The sequence below is a fragment of the Microtus ochrogaster genome, chromosome 5 (assembly GCF_000317375.1).
Source record: "Microtus ochrogaster isolate Prairie Vole_2 chromosome 5, MicOch1.0, whole genome shotgun sequence".
NCBI classification, from domain to species: Eukaryota; Metazoa; Chordata; class Mammalia; order Rodentia; family Cricetidae; genus Microtus; species Microtus ochrogaster.
In genome coordinates this window covers 19,752,437-19,769,636 of record NC_022012.1, presented here as the reverse complement: position 1 = coordinate 19,769,636, position 17,200 = coordinate 19,752,437, and the positions used below count along the sequence as shown (strand labels likewise).

At 46.8% G+C, this 17,200-nt stretch overlaps 1 protein-coding gene across 1 annotated transcript in view; it reads right to left on the bottom strand.

Annotated features, from left to right (window-relative positions):
• Eepd1 (endonuclease/exonuclease/phosphatase family domain containing 1) overlaps positions 1–17,200 on the bottom strand; it is a 112,995-nt gene that overhangs the window by 13,282 nt on the left and 82,513 nt on the right. Inside the window, exons 4-5 of the mRNA XM_005346963.3 lie at positions 3,649–3,759; positions 724–858 (exon numbers count right to left, since the gene is read on the bottom strand). Coding sequence (XP_005347020.1) covers positions 724–858; positions 3,649–3,759 — 246 coding nt within the window. The remainder of the gene's footprint in view (positions 1–723; positions 859–3,648; positions 3,760–17,200) is intronic.

Below are 17,200 nucleotides of genomic sequence, written 5' to 3'. Positions count from 1 at the left end.
ACTAACTAGTATCAGGCAGGTAGGACCACTGCACACACTTCTGAAAATGGCCTGGGCCCTATCCCAGAAGGGCAAAGCTTGAGAATGCCTGATCTTAAGAAAGGTGATTCTGCTGTACATCACGTTTGGGAACAGCCATATGAATTAGTTTTCTACTTTTCTTCCTTCTCTTCTGTCTGTCTGTCCGTCTGTTTGTCTGCTGTCTGTCTATCAATCTATCGACCTGTTTGTGAGGAGCTTTGTTACACTGCCTAGGATGGTCTGCAGAGACAACAAAGGTGTACCACTCCTTCCAGACGACTGTCTTCCTTCTTATCACGGTTAGATCTTTCTGGGGTTAAAAGTCCCTCAAAAATCCCTTCACTAGGGGCTGGAGAGATGGCTCAGTGGTTAAGAGCATTGCCTGCTCTTCCAAAGGTCCTGAGTTCAATTCCCAGCAACCACATGGTGGCTCACAACCATCTGTAATGAGGTCTGGTGCCCTCTTCTGGCCTGCAGACATACAAACAGAATATTGTATACATAATAAATAAATATAAAAACAAAATCCCTTCACTACTATCCTGTAGAAGGTCCCCTGCTGGGGGAGCCTCCAGAATAGGCACTGATCCTCCTCTAAGAGAAAACAAATCAAGTGAGAAGATGTGACTTCTCTGGGTCCCAGTGTCACAAAGACTTCCCCTTTTGAAGGGACTAGATTTCAGAAATGACAGAATCAAGTACCTTGAATCTCGCGAGGAATGGGCTCGGACCCACATCCTTCCCATGACCGTTGTTGGGTGAGTTCTCCTGCCCGGAGATGTCCCTCAGTTCCACACCGGCTGCTGTGTCCCACAGGAATCCAGAGAAGCAGGGGCCCTGCAGTGTAGATGGAAACATGGTCTTGGTACAAGAGCCACACAGCAGAGAGAAGAGCAGAGACCAAACACACACAGGGATGAAGATGACTCCCTTCTGATGCACCCTCTGCTTCTCAAGGTCACTCACACAGGGTGTTAGCCACAGGGCACCCAGCACCCATGCCCATGCAGAGTCTTACTCATGGCCAAGGCTGCCCATCTCCTCCCTCTGGCAGGAGGTATGGGGAGCATAGAACAGGCCCAGAGTCACTTTTTAAACCCTCATATGCCACAAGGCAACAGCCTACATCTCCATTTGACAGATGAGGCCACTGCTACTCAGAGAGACTGAGTAACTTCCCTAAAGCCCCACAGCGTAAGTGCCAATGTGAGGGTTCAAAGATAAGACCCTGAGGGGCAGGCAAACCTAGGATGCAGTGGGCACAGTTCTGGGACACCTTCTGGCTCTAGGAATCAGAGAAGTAGCTTCCATGCTGCCTCCTTCTTCCCCTGCCTCTGGGAGCTTGCAGAACAAGAAAAGCTTCGGTCTGTTTACTCCATCTGAGCCACTGCTAGCCACCAGGTCATTCCTAAGTGTGTGGTACCAGGGACAGATCAGCAGGCCACCAGGCTACCAGGCCAGGAGCACTTGTCACTGCTCCTCTTTGTTGAAGTAACCCTGGCCACCTCTGAACAGTTGCTGTCACACATACAACGTCAAGTCAGATCCCAGACGGACATCTGACAGGTACCCTTGAACAGGTGTGTTCAGGACAGAAATAGGGGGGACACGAATGTGAGCCTTTTATGCTGTGCAAGATCCCCTTGCCCACCATTAAAGCAGGCACTAGTTTAAGCATGGTCACACCTTGGTCTCAGTCCAGCTGTGTCCAGGAACCGTGGGACCCAGGCAAGCCCTGCAGGGTGTCTAGGGCTCATGAAGAGAGAGAGAATGAAGCCACAGGCTCTGGAGTTGAGGCTGTTGCTCTGTTTATTGTTCTCCGAGGAGAAGTTCCAGGGCATCACTCACGCCATCTGCCTAAAATCCACCCCAGCCCTAGAATCCTCCAGGACACGGGAGGAGGAGGTTTCCTGAGATGACTCCCTTCTGATGCACCCCCTCAGGCCCGATTAACACACGCCCAGCTTCTCTGGACCTTTCTCATCCCTACACATCTTCCTTCTGACCTCCTCACAGGCATGGGTCCCAAATATGATCTAGGTCATATTATGCCAGGATGGACATAGCCATAGAAAAGCGCTTATGCCAGAGATAGTTCACTGGACTCAGGGTAGATTGCCACTTCCAATCACAGGGGCCTGCTTTGGGGAAAATAATTTCTTCCCACATTTCTCTGCTTTCTCATTGGAAACTGGCCCTCCAGTTGGTACCTGGATATGACTCCAGGACTCAGAGACACAACAGCTGGTCAGCATATAAACTGTAGATGGCCATGGATATATGATGTTTGACTCACATTGCATTAAAAATTAATTCTTGGATCTATGCATTTTCAAAATTAAGCAAACCACACATGCCATTAATCTGGGTGGCTCTGACCCACTGAACTCATAATACTCCATGATAACAAGTGGCCAGGACTAGACATGGCTGCAGCCCTGGTCTGTGCTCCGATACTGAAGTACCCCAGCACTCACTGTTTCCTCCTATACTGGGGCTGCCCTGTGAGCTAGGGCAGAGGCTACAGATGACATGGTACAGATGACACAACTAAGGCCAAGAGCCCTCAGTGACCATACTCTGATGACCTTGGCTCCCCTCCTAAAGCAACGTGAGCTGACTCGTTCCACTAAATGACTGTAACTTGGTGAAAGAAGCTGTGGTATCCAGCAGTTTTTGAAAAGAGAGGTAACAGATAGGGCTGGTCTGCTGGTCTGGTTTTCCTCACACATACACAAATAACCCCTCATGAATGGTTTTCTGAATGAATGAGTGAATAAAGATGAATGGACTCTAAGAGTCACATGAATTTTTACACACTGATATCCATGTGAAATGCTATAATAATAATAATAATAAAAGCAATGTGGCATTGCTTTTTGTGTGGACTGAAAGGAAGGACCCTGGGCTACGTTCTGAAAGCCAGATGCAGCCTGCATGAGCTCCTTTCAGCCCACTGTGCACTCACTGTCCACTGTGAGGGTGTTCCCACTCCTAAACAACAAACCCAGGGAAAGAAGCGACACGCAGATTTCTGTGGTCACTGAAAAGAGGAGGGGCTTACAGTCAATATGAATAAATGGACAGATAACTTTAATTTAGTCTCCATTGACAATTTAAGAGCCCAAATTACAAGTATCCATTATGTAAATACAATTCATAATGTTGTAGCTGAAGAGGTATAGTAGAACCTTAAAAACATCTGCATTTGTGCAAAAATCATAAAAATGTTTTTCAACTCAAGTAATTATAAGAAATATTCTTAAAAATATAAGAACCTAGGTTAGGGAAATGGCTCAGTCAGTAAAGTTCCTGTTACCCAAGCACAGGGAGCCCAGAACCCACCTAAAAAGCTGGATGCAGTGGCCTGTGCCTGTAACCCTAGTGTTGGGGGGGAAGGCAGAGACAGTGGATCCCTGAAGCTCACTGACTACCCAGTCTGATCTGTGAGCTTCCAGTTCATTGAGAGATCTTGTCTCAAGAAAATGAAAGACAGAGAGCAATGGAGGAAGACACTGGATGGCAACCTCTACCTTCACTCCCCCCAAAATATAAATTGCCTTTGATTTGTGGGAAATATTGTGTTTAAGTACAAAAACACACAGGGCAGTTATGCAAGGCAGGTACCTTCTGGAGCTGACTCGAAGGCTTCTCAGCAACAACAGACCGCCAGCATCCTCGGGACCCCTTCCACTTTCGGATGTTGGGCAGGATCGGCTGGTTTAGCTCTGTACAGAACTGCAAAGACAGAAGACAGGTCAGTGAGTCTGTGTCCCTGGACACGGCATCCTTAGAAACTAGTCACAGTGATTCTGAGACAACACAACAGTTAAAGACCCCCAGGAGAAAGTGTTCTTGACTCACATTTTTCCCTGTGTGTGTGTGTGTGTGTGTGTGGTGTATGCACAGGTGTGTGAGAGAGAGTACACACATCCGTGCATATTCATGAGGAATCCAAAGGATGGCATCTGGTCTTATTCCTTTGAGACAGGGTCTCTCATGGAGCCCTGAGCTAGGCTGGCAACCAGCAAGCCTCAGCAATCCTCCTGCCTCTATCCTAGACAGTGCTGGCTTACAGGCACACACACAGTCACGGCTACCGTTTTGTGTGGATGCTGATCTGAACTCAGGTCTTCATGCTTGCACAACAAGTATCCCTACCCACTGAGCCATCTCTCCAGCCCAGTTCTTGGCTTCTTCTGAACAGCACATACTTCTGCTCTTCTGAGCTGCTCTTCATCAGGCCTATCTAGTCCCACAGTGCCAGCTTAAACCGCAGTCTTGAAGACACCGAAATCTATATCTCTGGTTCAAAATTATCTCCTAGAGTTTTCTGTTATTGCTGATAACTCCACATTTTGAGATATGTCTTACTATATAGCCAAGACCGGCCTGAAACTTATCACCCTCCCGCCTCTGCCTCTGAGTGCTGGGATTACAGGTAAGTGGCATCACGCCAGGCCCTGCCTGAGCTCTGAGTCACACTGCTAACTTTAGCCTCTTTCACATTCATGTAAAATCCTCCAGTGCTGCCTAAGCATCTACTTTCTCTTGTCCCAAAGGACCTTCTTCCCCTCCCAGGCCTCTGTCCCACTGTCTCACTGTGTTCTTCACATTCCTTTCCTAAGGGCTGGGCTCCTTTTACTCCTCTCCCCAAGCCTAGGAATTCTGCTGTCACCTGAGTGTGAAGTCTCTTTCTTTCCAGGCCCACTGTTGGGGCCCCTTTCAGGTCCCACTCTCCCTCATGGAGACACTGCATAGCTTCTGAGCCATCTCAACCCACCCACCAGAAACAGTGGAGCACACCGAGGCCCTACTCTATGGATTTTCTGTGTGATCCGAGGGACAGCAGCATCACCATGACCTAGATATTACTAGAAATTCTCTGACCATGTAGTAGGCCTGCTGGATCGGAACCTCCTAGGTGGGACACAATGATCCACCTTGTAACCAGAAAATTGGGTAATTAGGTTTGAGAACAGCTCTGGCTGCCTCAGTTGGCCTACGCACAGACCCTGGAGGCTGCAGGGCTGTAGACAGCCCCAGAGAGCACCCGGGCTGGAGAAAGCTCCTTTCACACCCTCTGGGCAGCACACAGTCACACAACTGATGGCCAAGGGGCAGACTGGGGAGTTCTGATGAGACACAAGCAAGGACTGGGTCCATCACTTCACAGGAAGTGCTACAGAGAAAATAAACCAGGCGGTGGGCGGTAACCCGGGAAGTTGGCTTAGGAGTTGTTTTTACAGTCATCTAAAATGTCTGTGTTTCCCCAACAGTGGACGCTGTCAGGACGAAGTCTGTGCCTTTGTAAACCATTCCCGGCCCAGAAGCCGGGAGTTTGCTAGTGAGTAGAAAATATAAGTGGACACTAATCTTCAAATCCATGCCAGACAAACAGAATTCTCCCGGAAGTGCTTATCTTGGTAACTGTCTCCATTTTAACTGGGCATTTGGCAAACAGGTGTACTTCTGCGTTGCTGGGGGGGGGGGAGTGTCTACCCACGTGTATTGTCACCAGAAACTTTCATTTTACCATCAACACCACCTGCTGCACAGCAGTGGAGGACACTACTATTCTTGGCTAGTAGGGAGGAGAGATGGGGCAATTCCTCTTAGCCAAAACCCATCCTCTGTTGGTGTGGTGTAATTGTAAACATGACAGGTTTTCAAGTCACCTGAGAAACAACCTTCTGGGCGCATGTGCTGGAACTTCAAGAGGAGATTAATTGATGTGGGAAGATCCACCCTATATGTAAGTGACATCATTCGCTGGCCTGGGGTCCTAGACTAAATTCAATAGGAAAACGCAAGCTAAGCACCGACGTTCATCACTCTGATTCCTAAGTGCAGATAGAACATGACCAGCTGCTGCCATGCCTTCCCTACCATGATGTGTGCAAAGAACACGGTGAAGCACACGCTGGGGAAGAGAGGAAGGAACCCCTCTGGGATGACAGAATAGATGCTTACATAGGACTGGATAACCTTACATGACAGTTATTCATGAGGGACTCATCGGTACAGCTCAGGCCAGGCATGGTATAGTAACGCATACCTGTAATCCCAGCACTCAGGGGCAGGAGGACACTGATTTTTCAGGCTAACCTATGCTATACGGCAACTGTATACCCTCAAACTGCAAGCCAAATGCTTCTATCAGGTAATATCACAGTAATGAGACAGGTAACTATTTCACCTGGGAAATAAAATGCTCCTAAAAACGCAGTTGTGATCTATGGAAAAATAATAAATTCCTGTGAGTTCATGTTTAAAACTCTGTTATTCATTGGTAAACTCTAGAAGCCCAAAGGAGGCATCATCATGGTGAGCCACCTTAATTTAAAACATGTGCAGCCTGGCCCGTGCCATCCTCTTTCAGCCCACACAGCCCATTATCCCCTGCTCTGTCCTCGTCCACATCTCTATGCCACTGAAGACAAACAGAACCCCAAGAAAGTGAGGAGAGAGGCAGATGACTTCCCGATTTTCAGGACCAGGTAGGAGGCTCATCTATTCTCAGACTGGAAAGAAGAACTCTCTGTCTATAAAGAGACAACTGCACTTACAGTTCACAGCTAACCCACACAGTAGGACTCCTCTCAGGTCCTAGCTGATCAAAGTGAGGTCCACACACCAGCAGTGTGACCCTCAGCAGGCCCCCAAGACGTGTTGTTCCCAGGATGAGCTGTGAGCTGGGGAAGCTGTAGCACGCCTGCCTTCCTCCTGACCTCACTCTGGCAGAGGCTCCACAGAGCCCACAGCTGTTCATGAGCAAAGCGCCCAGACCACGCGGCTTCAGTCCACGAAGACACAGCTGGCAAGCGTGCTTAGAGGGAGAGTCTGGGAATGGGTCTTCTCTGCTGCATCCCTGGCCTGACAGGACGGTCGGGGTGTATCAAAGTTAGAGGGGCTGGAGTCAGCTTAGATCCTAGCAATGTCAACAGAAAGTAAAACCATCTTCAGAAAGTGTGTTGAATATGAAGACTGGAGTTCTTTTTAGTTACAAAGAACAATTTTCTATAATTTGCAGGAAAATGGACACATCTGGACCTGACTGTATTAAGTGAATTAAGTTTGTTTCAGGAAGACACCTGCCACATTTTTCTTTTCATTTTTGGCTCCCAATTTTTACAGATATGTAAAATCATGTATGCAAATATAATATTAAAGTAGAACCAAAACTATTTAGGGGAGGGGTACGGGACAAGAATATACCCAAAGGACATTATATATTCATACAAAAATCTCTTTATGTAACCCGGGGTCACGTATAATGAATATACATCAATGGGACTGAGAAGCATCTTGTTAACTACTCTCAACCTGGACTGTGCCTAAAACTGTTTAAGTCCACTGATTCTTAAATATTCTGTTTCATCCACCCAACCAAAAAGAAAAAAAATAATAGCCTCATGAGTTACAACTGGGTCAACAGGACAGAAAGGCCAAAAAGGCAGGAAAGGCAGAAGAAATGTGTGCGTTATACAAAAAAAGGTGTCCCTGTAATTCTGATTTTTTTTCAGTCCTAATACCAATACACCACCCTCCTTCATATCTCAAACTCTGAGGTCTAAATGATTATGAACCTAAATCAGAACTGAGCTGGCTCCTGCTCGTTTGCAAACTAACTATTTAGTATTACTATGGGAGCAGAGTAGGGTATGCCAGGGCACACGTGTGGAGGTTTGGAACACAGCTACATGGAGTTGAAGCTCTTCCATCTTTACCTATCTACGCTCAGGTCTCTCTCCAGGCTTATACCATCACTTGCCCCTCTTGTCCTTAATATAGTTAATTAATAAACCCTGTTCCTAATTGACCAACTCTTGGGTTAAGCCAAGGTTGAAGGTTGTGACAAATTTCTCCATGCAAGTCTCAAGTGTGAGAAGCTCAGACAAGCTTGCCAGCTGCTACTTCCATAACTCACTGTCTGGGAGGGCAGCTTTCATTCTTGGAAACAAAAACCATTTTAGCTTTTCAACACCACACCTTGAAAGTGTCTGATTGTGGCTCTCTCTACAGCTGATCCATGAGCTCACAATAGAACATCTGAGGAGGCCAGCAAGGCCCACAGCAGGCATGCAGCTGTGCTTGTTATGAGTAAGTCAACGGGGTTCCGCCCTCTACTCTCTCCCCCAGCATGAGTTTCAGGGATGACCAGGGACAGAACTTGTTTCCCTAGCATCAGCCCAGAACGGAAAAAATCACTTTTAACATTCGCTCCACGCCAGTAACCAGAAAGATGATCAGTGCTATAGTGCAGATACAAAATGTACCCCAAACCTATGCATCAAAGCATGGGTCTACCCCATCCCCTGAAGGTGGCTCTATGGTGAGGGGGTATAATCTTCAAATGGGGCTAACAGAAGAATAGGGTTTCTGGGGTCATGTTTCTGAAAAGATATTGGCACTGTGGTCCCTTCTCCTTTTTGTTGCTTCTTGGCTCCCAGGAGGTGAGTAGCTTCCTCCTCCACTTCAGGTTCCACCTTGCATAGGCCCAAAGGCCACACGGCCAACTGGTCATGGAATGAAATGCCTAAAATCATGAGCCAAAATATTTGTCACTGTCACCGAAAATGAATATAACCAATAATGAAGAAATGATGGGAATTACTTGATCACCACTCCACCGCAGGTCTTGGCAACAGGAGGTCTCCCAGTCAAACATCTTAATGGCAATCTACAAGACGCCCGGAGCACTGACATTGGGAAATGTCAAGATAAAAAACTAGTGTGGCTGCAACCTCAGTGCTTGCTGCATGCTGGGTCTGTGCTGGACCAGCTGCGTGCTTATCTCTGTAATTACCTAAGGGCCCTAAAACTTGAAACAACTGCTTTTGCTCAGGAACCTTTGTACATTTTTCTTTACTTTGACCTCCTCTACTTTCTAAAAAGAATATCCTTTAATTTGATTGGCCATGATCGAGAAAGAGAAATGACAACAGTCTTCCAACCTTCTAGGTTTTAAGCTTCCTTTTCTAATCACGTTGAAGAAAGCCTTGGCTCTGTTTATAAAGATGTATTGCGAATGGTGAGCACACAGTTAATGGGAGGCAGGTATTCTAAAGCCAGTACCTCATGGCTACTTCATCCTGCTTCCTGGAAGGATGGGGAGGGTCAGCTCCAGGATGAAACCTTGGGATCAGATTTCCAGATGAGTTTATTTCCCTGGATTGGGATTTCATTTGCTTTCCTCATTTTGGACGTGACTTCCCTTTGACAACGAGTTTACCATACGATGAGAGCGATTTCCTCTGTGCTTTCAGTGAGGCCACTGAAAATCCAATCTCTTTCGGTGGATGCAGTAGGTGGAGTGCTTTCTCCTTATAAAGATATATTACCGCTACAAAGAGAAGACGCCCAATCTCAGCTCATGTAAGGTCAAGGGAGTCGACTTTCATCGGAATATGATACATGGCAAAAGACAACGCTTGTCGAGATCTTAGTGGGGAGTAAGAGCTCATCCTTATCAGAATGTTTCGAGTACAGGACATGACATGATATTAGAAACCAGTAGCCTTCACGTGGTAGGCAAAAGGAATGAATGACCAAAGTGTATAAAAAACATCAACCTGTTACATAAGAAAACTAAGCAAACACTAATTACATGAAGTATAAACTAAATAGCAACCATGTTTGACCTTCTAAACACAACAAACCTATTGTAAAGTTTCTCTAAATTATCAAGACTTTGGAAGGCCATACTGCCTGTGAGACAGAAAGAGTCTTCCTTTGCTCGGTTCTACTGGGAGTTAAGTCTTTGGTGGAGAGAGGCAGCCTTCACAGCCCTGGCACATGTCTCAGACAGAAAGCAGCTCAGCACAGCCAGAGAGCAAAGCAAAGAGCATCTCCACCTCCCCTTTCCCCAAAACCTTTATAAAAGGAAGACAACTCCCTGGACTATACTGTTTAAGGATGCGCACTGTGTTCCTACACAGCCGAACTGCAGCTATCTTGGCTCAAATGCAAACAGGGGTGCTGGGCTCCAAGGCCTCTCTGAAACCCACACACAGCACTGCCTGCAGGATCTGTGCCCAGAGACTCTGGGATCTGTAGAGAAAGCAGAGAAATCCATTTCAGTCCCTGCTACTCAGAGGCCCAGGGAGCAACTGGCTTTTTCCAATAGCAGAGAAAGAACCCAGGAAGAAGACAATGGCACTGTCAGAACGCTGGGGCCAGCCGGGCGGTGGTGGCGCACGCCTTTAATCCCAGCACTCAGGAGGCAGAGGCAAAAGGATCTCTGTGAGTTCGAGACCAGCCTGGTCTACAAGAGCTAGTTCCAGGGCAGGCTCCAAAACCACAGAAAAACCCTGTCTCGAAAAACCAAAAAAAAAAAAAAAACAACAAAAAAACAAAAAAACAGAACGCTGGGGCCTGGTTCCCCCAAAAAGGGCCTGCACCAGCTCCCTCAATGCCTCCTGAACCCCACACCAAGCCCTCTTACTAAAGTGCTTAGAACAAAAGCTTACTTTTAATACTAGGTTGTGATTCTTGTAAGCTAAATCCAAGTAAATCCAATAATGAGAACACTCAAATCCCTATTCGTCTACAAGCAGGTGTGCTTCTGTTTAAAAAAAAAAAAAGAGTGAGCAGGAAGAGACACAGGAAGGGAAGGGAGACATTTCCTAAGAGTCTAACACAGGGCAGCCACTTCACACACATGGACACATTCTTTCCAGCGTGCCACAGCAGCGGTTCCTCTAGGTAGACAATACTTCCATTTGGCTCCGAGGGTTGACATGACTGGGCCAATCACTGCCAGCAAGGGGGCCAAAATGAAAAGCCAGAGTTGGCCAACTCTATTGCTCCAAAGCACTCAGAAAACATTAGCCAATTGCCCCAGAGGACAGTGTATGCCTGCCTTCACGCAATGGCTGTTAAAACTGCAACGCGTTAGTTCCATGGAACTGAAGTCTGAAGAGAAACCACCCTGCTGAAATCAGCTTTGCCAGTGATAGCCAAGAATGCCATGAGACAGATCAGTCTTCTCTCTGATGGGGACCATAGTCATTCTGTGCCACCTGCCCAAGGGTTCACAGTATAGTAAGAGACCCCTGTTCTAAAGGCTCTGTCCTGCCCTCCTCTGTCCAGAGAAAGCATGGCTGTCAGATCCTTCAATATCACATGTCATTATGAGGGCAGCTCCTCAGCTCCTCTTTCCACAGGGACCAAAACAAAGTTCCAGATGGATGTCCATCCTTGTCTAAGCATCCTTACTCCACAGAGGAAGATAACGAACAAGCAGCCTCATAACTATTTAAGTATTACCTGCTTGCACACAATCTGTCTGCAGTGGCTGTTGGCTGGAAATCTTTCAGTGTTCTCAAAAGACAGCAGGCACAAGACAGCACAAGACAGTAACGTGTACTGAGGAAGGACACACACACACACACACACACACACACACACAAACGCAAGTCTTTGAAAGGCAGTTTTTTTTTCAAAATCAAGAGAACTCATAGAGATTGAAGGAAAGTTAGAAATGTAGATAAGAACACTCCTTATGGATTTTATGTTCAAACTGCCAGCCTGTCATTGTGCCATCGTCACCATCTATTTCTATGTTTCAGAAACAGTCCCCAAACTCCCTGCCTTCTCTCGTGGTCTGTGGGAGCTAAGACTCCATCTTACATGGTAGCTAAGATCTGATGGCAATCTTGTGTCCAACTGCTTTGTTTTTGTTTTTATTAAATTGAGGTTAATGGCTGGCATAAATAATATAAGCCCGGGTAGTTTATAAAGCAAAGATGGGAGAAATAAGTGCAATACCACTGTGCAAAGACCATCAATGCTAACATTTCTAGTAAATTCTTTCAAGGCTGCTTCCTATGAATTTCATCAATAGGCTTTCTCTCTCTCTCTCTCTCTCTCTCTCTCTCTCTCTCTCTCTCTCTCTCTTTCACACACACACACACACACACACACACACACACACAGTCTGCTTTTCCTATAACTATGATCCCCTCACCCCTTCACTGAGACAGCATCTCAGCATGGAGCCCAGCAGGCTAGCCTCAAACATATGATCTTCCTGTCTTAGCTCCCCAGTAGAACTATGGGTAACAGCCCCCTGCCTGAATTATATGTGCCACACTTGTAGAAACTCTCCAGAAAGCCCTTACTGGGATCTGCAAACCACTATCATCTACACGGCATCCCCTGATAGTGAAAGTCTCATTACCTGGCAGGGACATCCGCCTTTCGGAGGCGTATTTCACTCTAAACATAACTCAAGTCACCTCACAGGCTGGCGAGCGACCTTCAACCACTCCACCCTCACGTGTGCAAAGTGCTTTTTATCCACATATTTAAAATATCTTAAGAATTTAAAATTACACTGTCTGTGATTCTGAGAGTAAATCAAGAGTTTTTTGCTTTGTTTTAAAATGCACCTGTGGTAGATGGCAACACAGGGGCCTGGAGAGGACACGGCCAAAGACACACGCCCCCTCCAGGGACCTGTGACCAGAAGGAAGGTGACATTTTCTCTTTTTAAAATGTCTGATGGGCACAAAAGAGAATCCCAACCAAAAAAAAAAAAAAAGAAAAGAAAAGAAAAAGAAAAAACAACCTTTTCTTTCACCAGGAGACAGACAATGCTCATCTCTCTCTCTCTCTCTCCCTCCCTCCCTCCCTCCTTATAATAAAATACCTCTGTGCAGAATTTCTCCTGATGCCAGCCTGCATTTGCTAGGACCCTCGGGTGAGTGTAAGGCCCCAAAGCAGCTAAGGAGTTTGGTGGTTGTTTTTGAGTTTGACAGTGTCATTTGATCACCTGCCTAGAACTCTGTGGAAATGTCTGAGGTCAGCTCAGGTGCTTGCCACAAATCCACCAGATCACACCACTGCCGCCACTAGGGTTTTCCTCCCAAATGCGTCCTTCTTCCCAAATGCGTCCTTTCAGGCCATGTTCATTACTTAGGAGCAAGATCTGCATTCTTGTCCCCTTCATTCTACCTCAAAACCCACTTCCCCATGGGGATAAAGGCTTCAGTGCACAAAGGCTGGAGGGGACATAAACATTTGGCCCACAGCAGTTCTGGACCTCCAATAGTTAGGAAAGAACATGACTGCGTACCCAGCCTAAGCTGGGTAGGAACAACGCCTGGGGAACAGAGGTGGAGACACAAAGCTAATCAAATAAGAGCCTAAAGCAAAACCATACCTGTGACTCATGCGTGACTCATGCTCCCAAGACCTGAGTAGAGAACCCTGGGTGTATCTATGCCGCCGGTGGGGGGCCTGCCTCCTTTAGAGGAGGCTGCTGTGGAGGCCAGGTCTGAGCTCCTAACTCAAGAGAGGCCGACTAGAGAAGGAAGAGGGGGGAGCGTTTCAGAAGCAAAGGAAGCATAGAGAAGACTAGGAGCAAAAGTGACTGAAGAGTCACTGGAACAGAGAACTATTTAGCTGCAGAGAAACAGAAGAGGCAGGATGAGCTTGTGGGGTCCTAGCCAGGCAAGGAAAGGGGTCAGTCCCTTGCCCACAAGCGCCCCCATAACCAAAGACTGTAGAGAGGGACCCTGCAATCTCAAGGGCTGCACAGCTGCAGTGCAGAATGTGGGTTGATCGAATGGGAACAAAGAGGTCAGGGCCCACAGTGGGGAAGTAACTCAAGATTTCTCTCCTCACACTTAGAAGAGGACTGCATGGCCCAGTAATTCTTCGAAAACTGGAAGGGAGGGAACTGGAAGCTCTTTGAAGTAAGGGGAGGGGGCGGATCAGTTTTAGGGCAAATAAAATAAGCTCTTCTTTTCCCAATTAGGCACTAAACTTGTGAGTAATGATTGAAACTAATTATTCTAAGTGGAAGCAAGTCTAAAAATAGCAATGCATTTTGAAGGATTTTGCAGCTATTTTGGGAGAGCGTGGGGGAAGTTGCAGGCAGCCTGAAGCACATCCCACAATAACAGCGAAAATACTGGGATGGCCATGCCAAGGTTTACAGCGAGCACACTCCACCCTCAGAACCTAAAGTTTCAATAGCCCAAGAAACACGCTGGTAGTGAGGGCTGAGGAGAGCTGTCTGATAGTTCCTGCCCTCATGCTGAAAGCCCAGTTCAGCAAGACCTGTCAAGCTGTGGGTTACAACATGGAACTTGTGATCAAATGCACTTGCCCTGAGCTTGCATTGCACGACAACATTTCTCCTAAGACAAGCCTTGCCAAGTTAGCCAAGCACACCCCTTCCTTTCCAGATTCTTCCTTCTGCTTGGATGTCAGATGAACAGGCTGGGAGAACAGATAACATGGACAGAAGGAAGAGGCCGTCCCTCGCCTCCCCCAAACCACCCTACAACAAAGTGATTAACAAGAATGTGTGATGATAAGTCATTCCTAAAGTTTTCTTTACACTTAATTTGTATGTCTATGTGTCCTTGTGAACACCTGCCATGTGTGAGGGTACCCATGGAGGCCAGGAAGGGATCAACTCCCCTGGAGCCACAGTTCAGGTGGCTGTGAGGCACCTGAGGTGGGTGCTGGGATCCAAACTCAGGTCCTCGAGGAGAGTAGAAAGCACTCTACCACTGAGCCATCTCTCCACGCCTATGTGGTTAACCTTGATCGTCAACTTGACCAGACTGAGAAGTGCCTGTAAATTAGTAAAATGGGCCTTGGTGTATATCTGAACACATTTCTAAAAGCATTAACTAAGAGGAGGGGATGGGACTGGTACCATCCCTGAGGCTGGGACTGCTGCAGCGAAGGGGAAAACGAGATCCAGCTACGCCAGCAATCTCTCCATCTACTTCCTGGCTGCCACACGGTGCAGAGCCTCCTGTCACCATGATGAATGGAGCCAAGGACTGGGGGTTAAACCTCAGGGACCATGAGTCAAAGTCACCCCTGTCTTAAGAGCTGTAGGTCAGCAATTTCTGTCAGAGTGATGTAAAGTAACTCCGGCGGAGTAAGGATCAGAGATGGCAAGAGAGAGGGTAAGGACAGAGGAAGAGAAGATGAGAAGCGAGGAAGAGGCAGCAGACATGAGGCAGGGCCAGTGCTCTGGAGGACAATGCCTTCAGGGCAGAGCAAAGCCGCTGTTCTCACGAGCTCCCAGGCCTCCTGTGTAAACAACCAAACATGTTTAAGCTCCGGTCACATTTTCTTGGTCTTACATGTTGACATCTATCTTCCTCTCTCAAGCTCTCTAGACTCCGGAGCACCAACACTACCTACATGTGTTGTTTAGGAGTTGTCACATTAAACAGAATTAGCACTTAAGAAACCTTGGGGAAATGGCTCTGGCTGCCATTAGCCTTATGAAATGCCAGTCCCCAGCTATTCTAAACTGTATTTATATGACCTGCTTCCCTCTGCAATAATCATAACAAAAGACTTCAGCGCCGTGGGTGAGCGCATTTCCAGTTCAAGACGCTTTCTACTTAGATTTTCATTGTACCAAATCCTACTCTCTAAAGTCTCCACTTCCTATTTTCGTCCCAGTAGACTTTGAGTGTTCTTTCCTGCGTGGGCAGCAAAAGATAGAGAGCCCCACAATTTTTCACTCCCAGAGGCTTGGTGGCAGCGAGAAGTGGAAAATGTCTGAGATCCATTAATTCTTAATTTTTCTAGGCTAATGGGGAAAGAGAAAGCCAAATCCCCATGGTGTCTTTCAGTCAAGTTGCTTTCTCATTAAATTTCTGACCAGGTGCAATGCCAAACTATACAGTATTAGCTTCTTGGGCTTTTCTGGATCCTTCCAGGATACAGGTAGAAAATGGGCTGAGTGCAAACTGGACAGAGAGGGTTAGAAAAAGGGTACCAAAACCAAGCCGAACAGAGGGCAAAGGTTGCATCTTGGCCGCCGTGGCAGTGCTTACAGGACAGGGAAGCCACGCCACATTAATATGTCAGATGTCCAACAGAGGTCCAGCTTCTCAGCTCCCCTCTGGAGCACATACAGCTGGGTCTTCAATACCCACGGATCCCACACTTGTATTTCTGGGTTCAACCAGCTGTCAATTAAAATTATTCACAAAGAAGTACCAGTGTGCATACTGAACGTGTGCAGGTATCCTTTAGCCTTGTTCCCGCAAGAATACAGACAACATTTGCAGTATTTGTATTGCACTGAGGACTGTAAACTAAACACGATTAAATGGAAGGAGAGGATGAGTGTAGGATACATACACATACTTTGTTATTTGGGGGAACTGGTGTAGAGGGGTCCTACAACAATGCTCTGAAGATACCAAAGGACTTCTGTACAAATACTAGGAGAGAAGGGTTACCCTAAAAACGATATAAACGAGAGACTGAACGACATTAGAGGAACCAAATTCTAATCTTATATTTCTCTCCCAGCTTTTCAAATTCTAGGAATTTCATGTACCCATGGTAAAAAAATATCACTCAGTTGGCTTAAACTTTACCCATGTAGAAGACACAGGCTTTCTTGTCTCCACTCTCGGCCCCTTCTTTTCCATAAAAAAAAATCTCATTAACCGCTGTTACCAAAACCTCAAAACTGCCCCTGCCTCATCCTGAAATGAAGCACAAACGTGTTACATCTCTCATTCACAAACATATTCATACCAATTAAATGACAAAAGGAGACATGCTGCAGAGAGAATGCAAACCAACAATCAAAGAAGAGCAGCCAGTTCTCCATCTGTGGAGACAACAGGGAGGAGAGACTGGCTATGCTGCAAACCTGCAGTCTTACAGGCCAGAAGCCTTGGAAGTTTGACTGCCTTCTCTAGCAATTTGTAAAAATAGAGGTATTTAGGCAAAACCCCAGAACTTCTTCAATTTGGGTGTTCTGTATCATAAATGCTGGGGATCTGCATTAGTCCTGGGCACTTCTGGTTCCTGGAGATCCGCAGCGCTAGAAGAGTCACGGTGGGAAGACGACATGGTGAATCCTCTGTGCGTCTGTAGGACCATCGACACAGAGAGACACTCCTAAGATCTCCTGACCATCCATCTACACAGAGAGCCACACCTAAGATCTCCTATCCATCGACACAGAGAGCCACTCCTAAGATCTCCTATCCATCGACACAGAGAGCCACCCCTAAGATCTCCTGACTGTCATCTACATAGAGAGCCACTCCTAAGATCTCCTGACCATCCATCTACAAAGAGAGCCACTCTTAAGATCTCCTATCCATCTACATAGAGAGCCACCCCTAAGATCTCCTATCCATCTACATAGAGAGCCACTCTTAAGATCTCC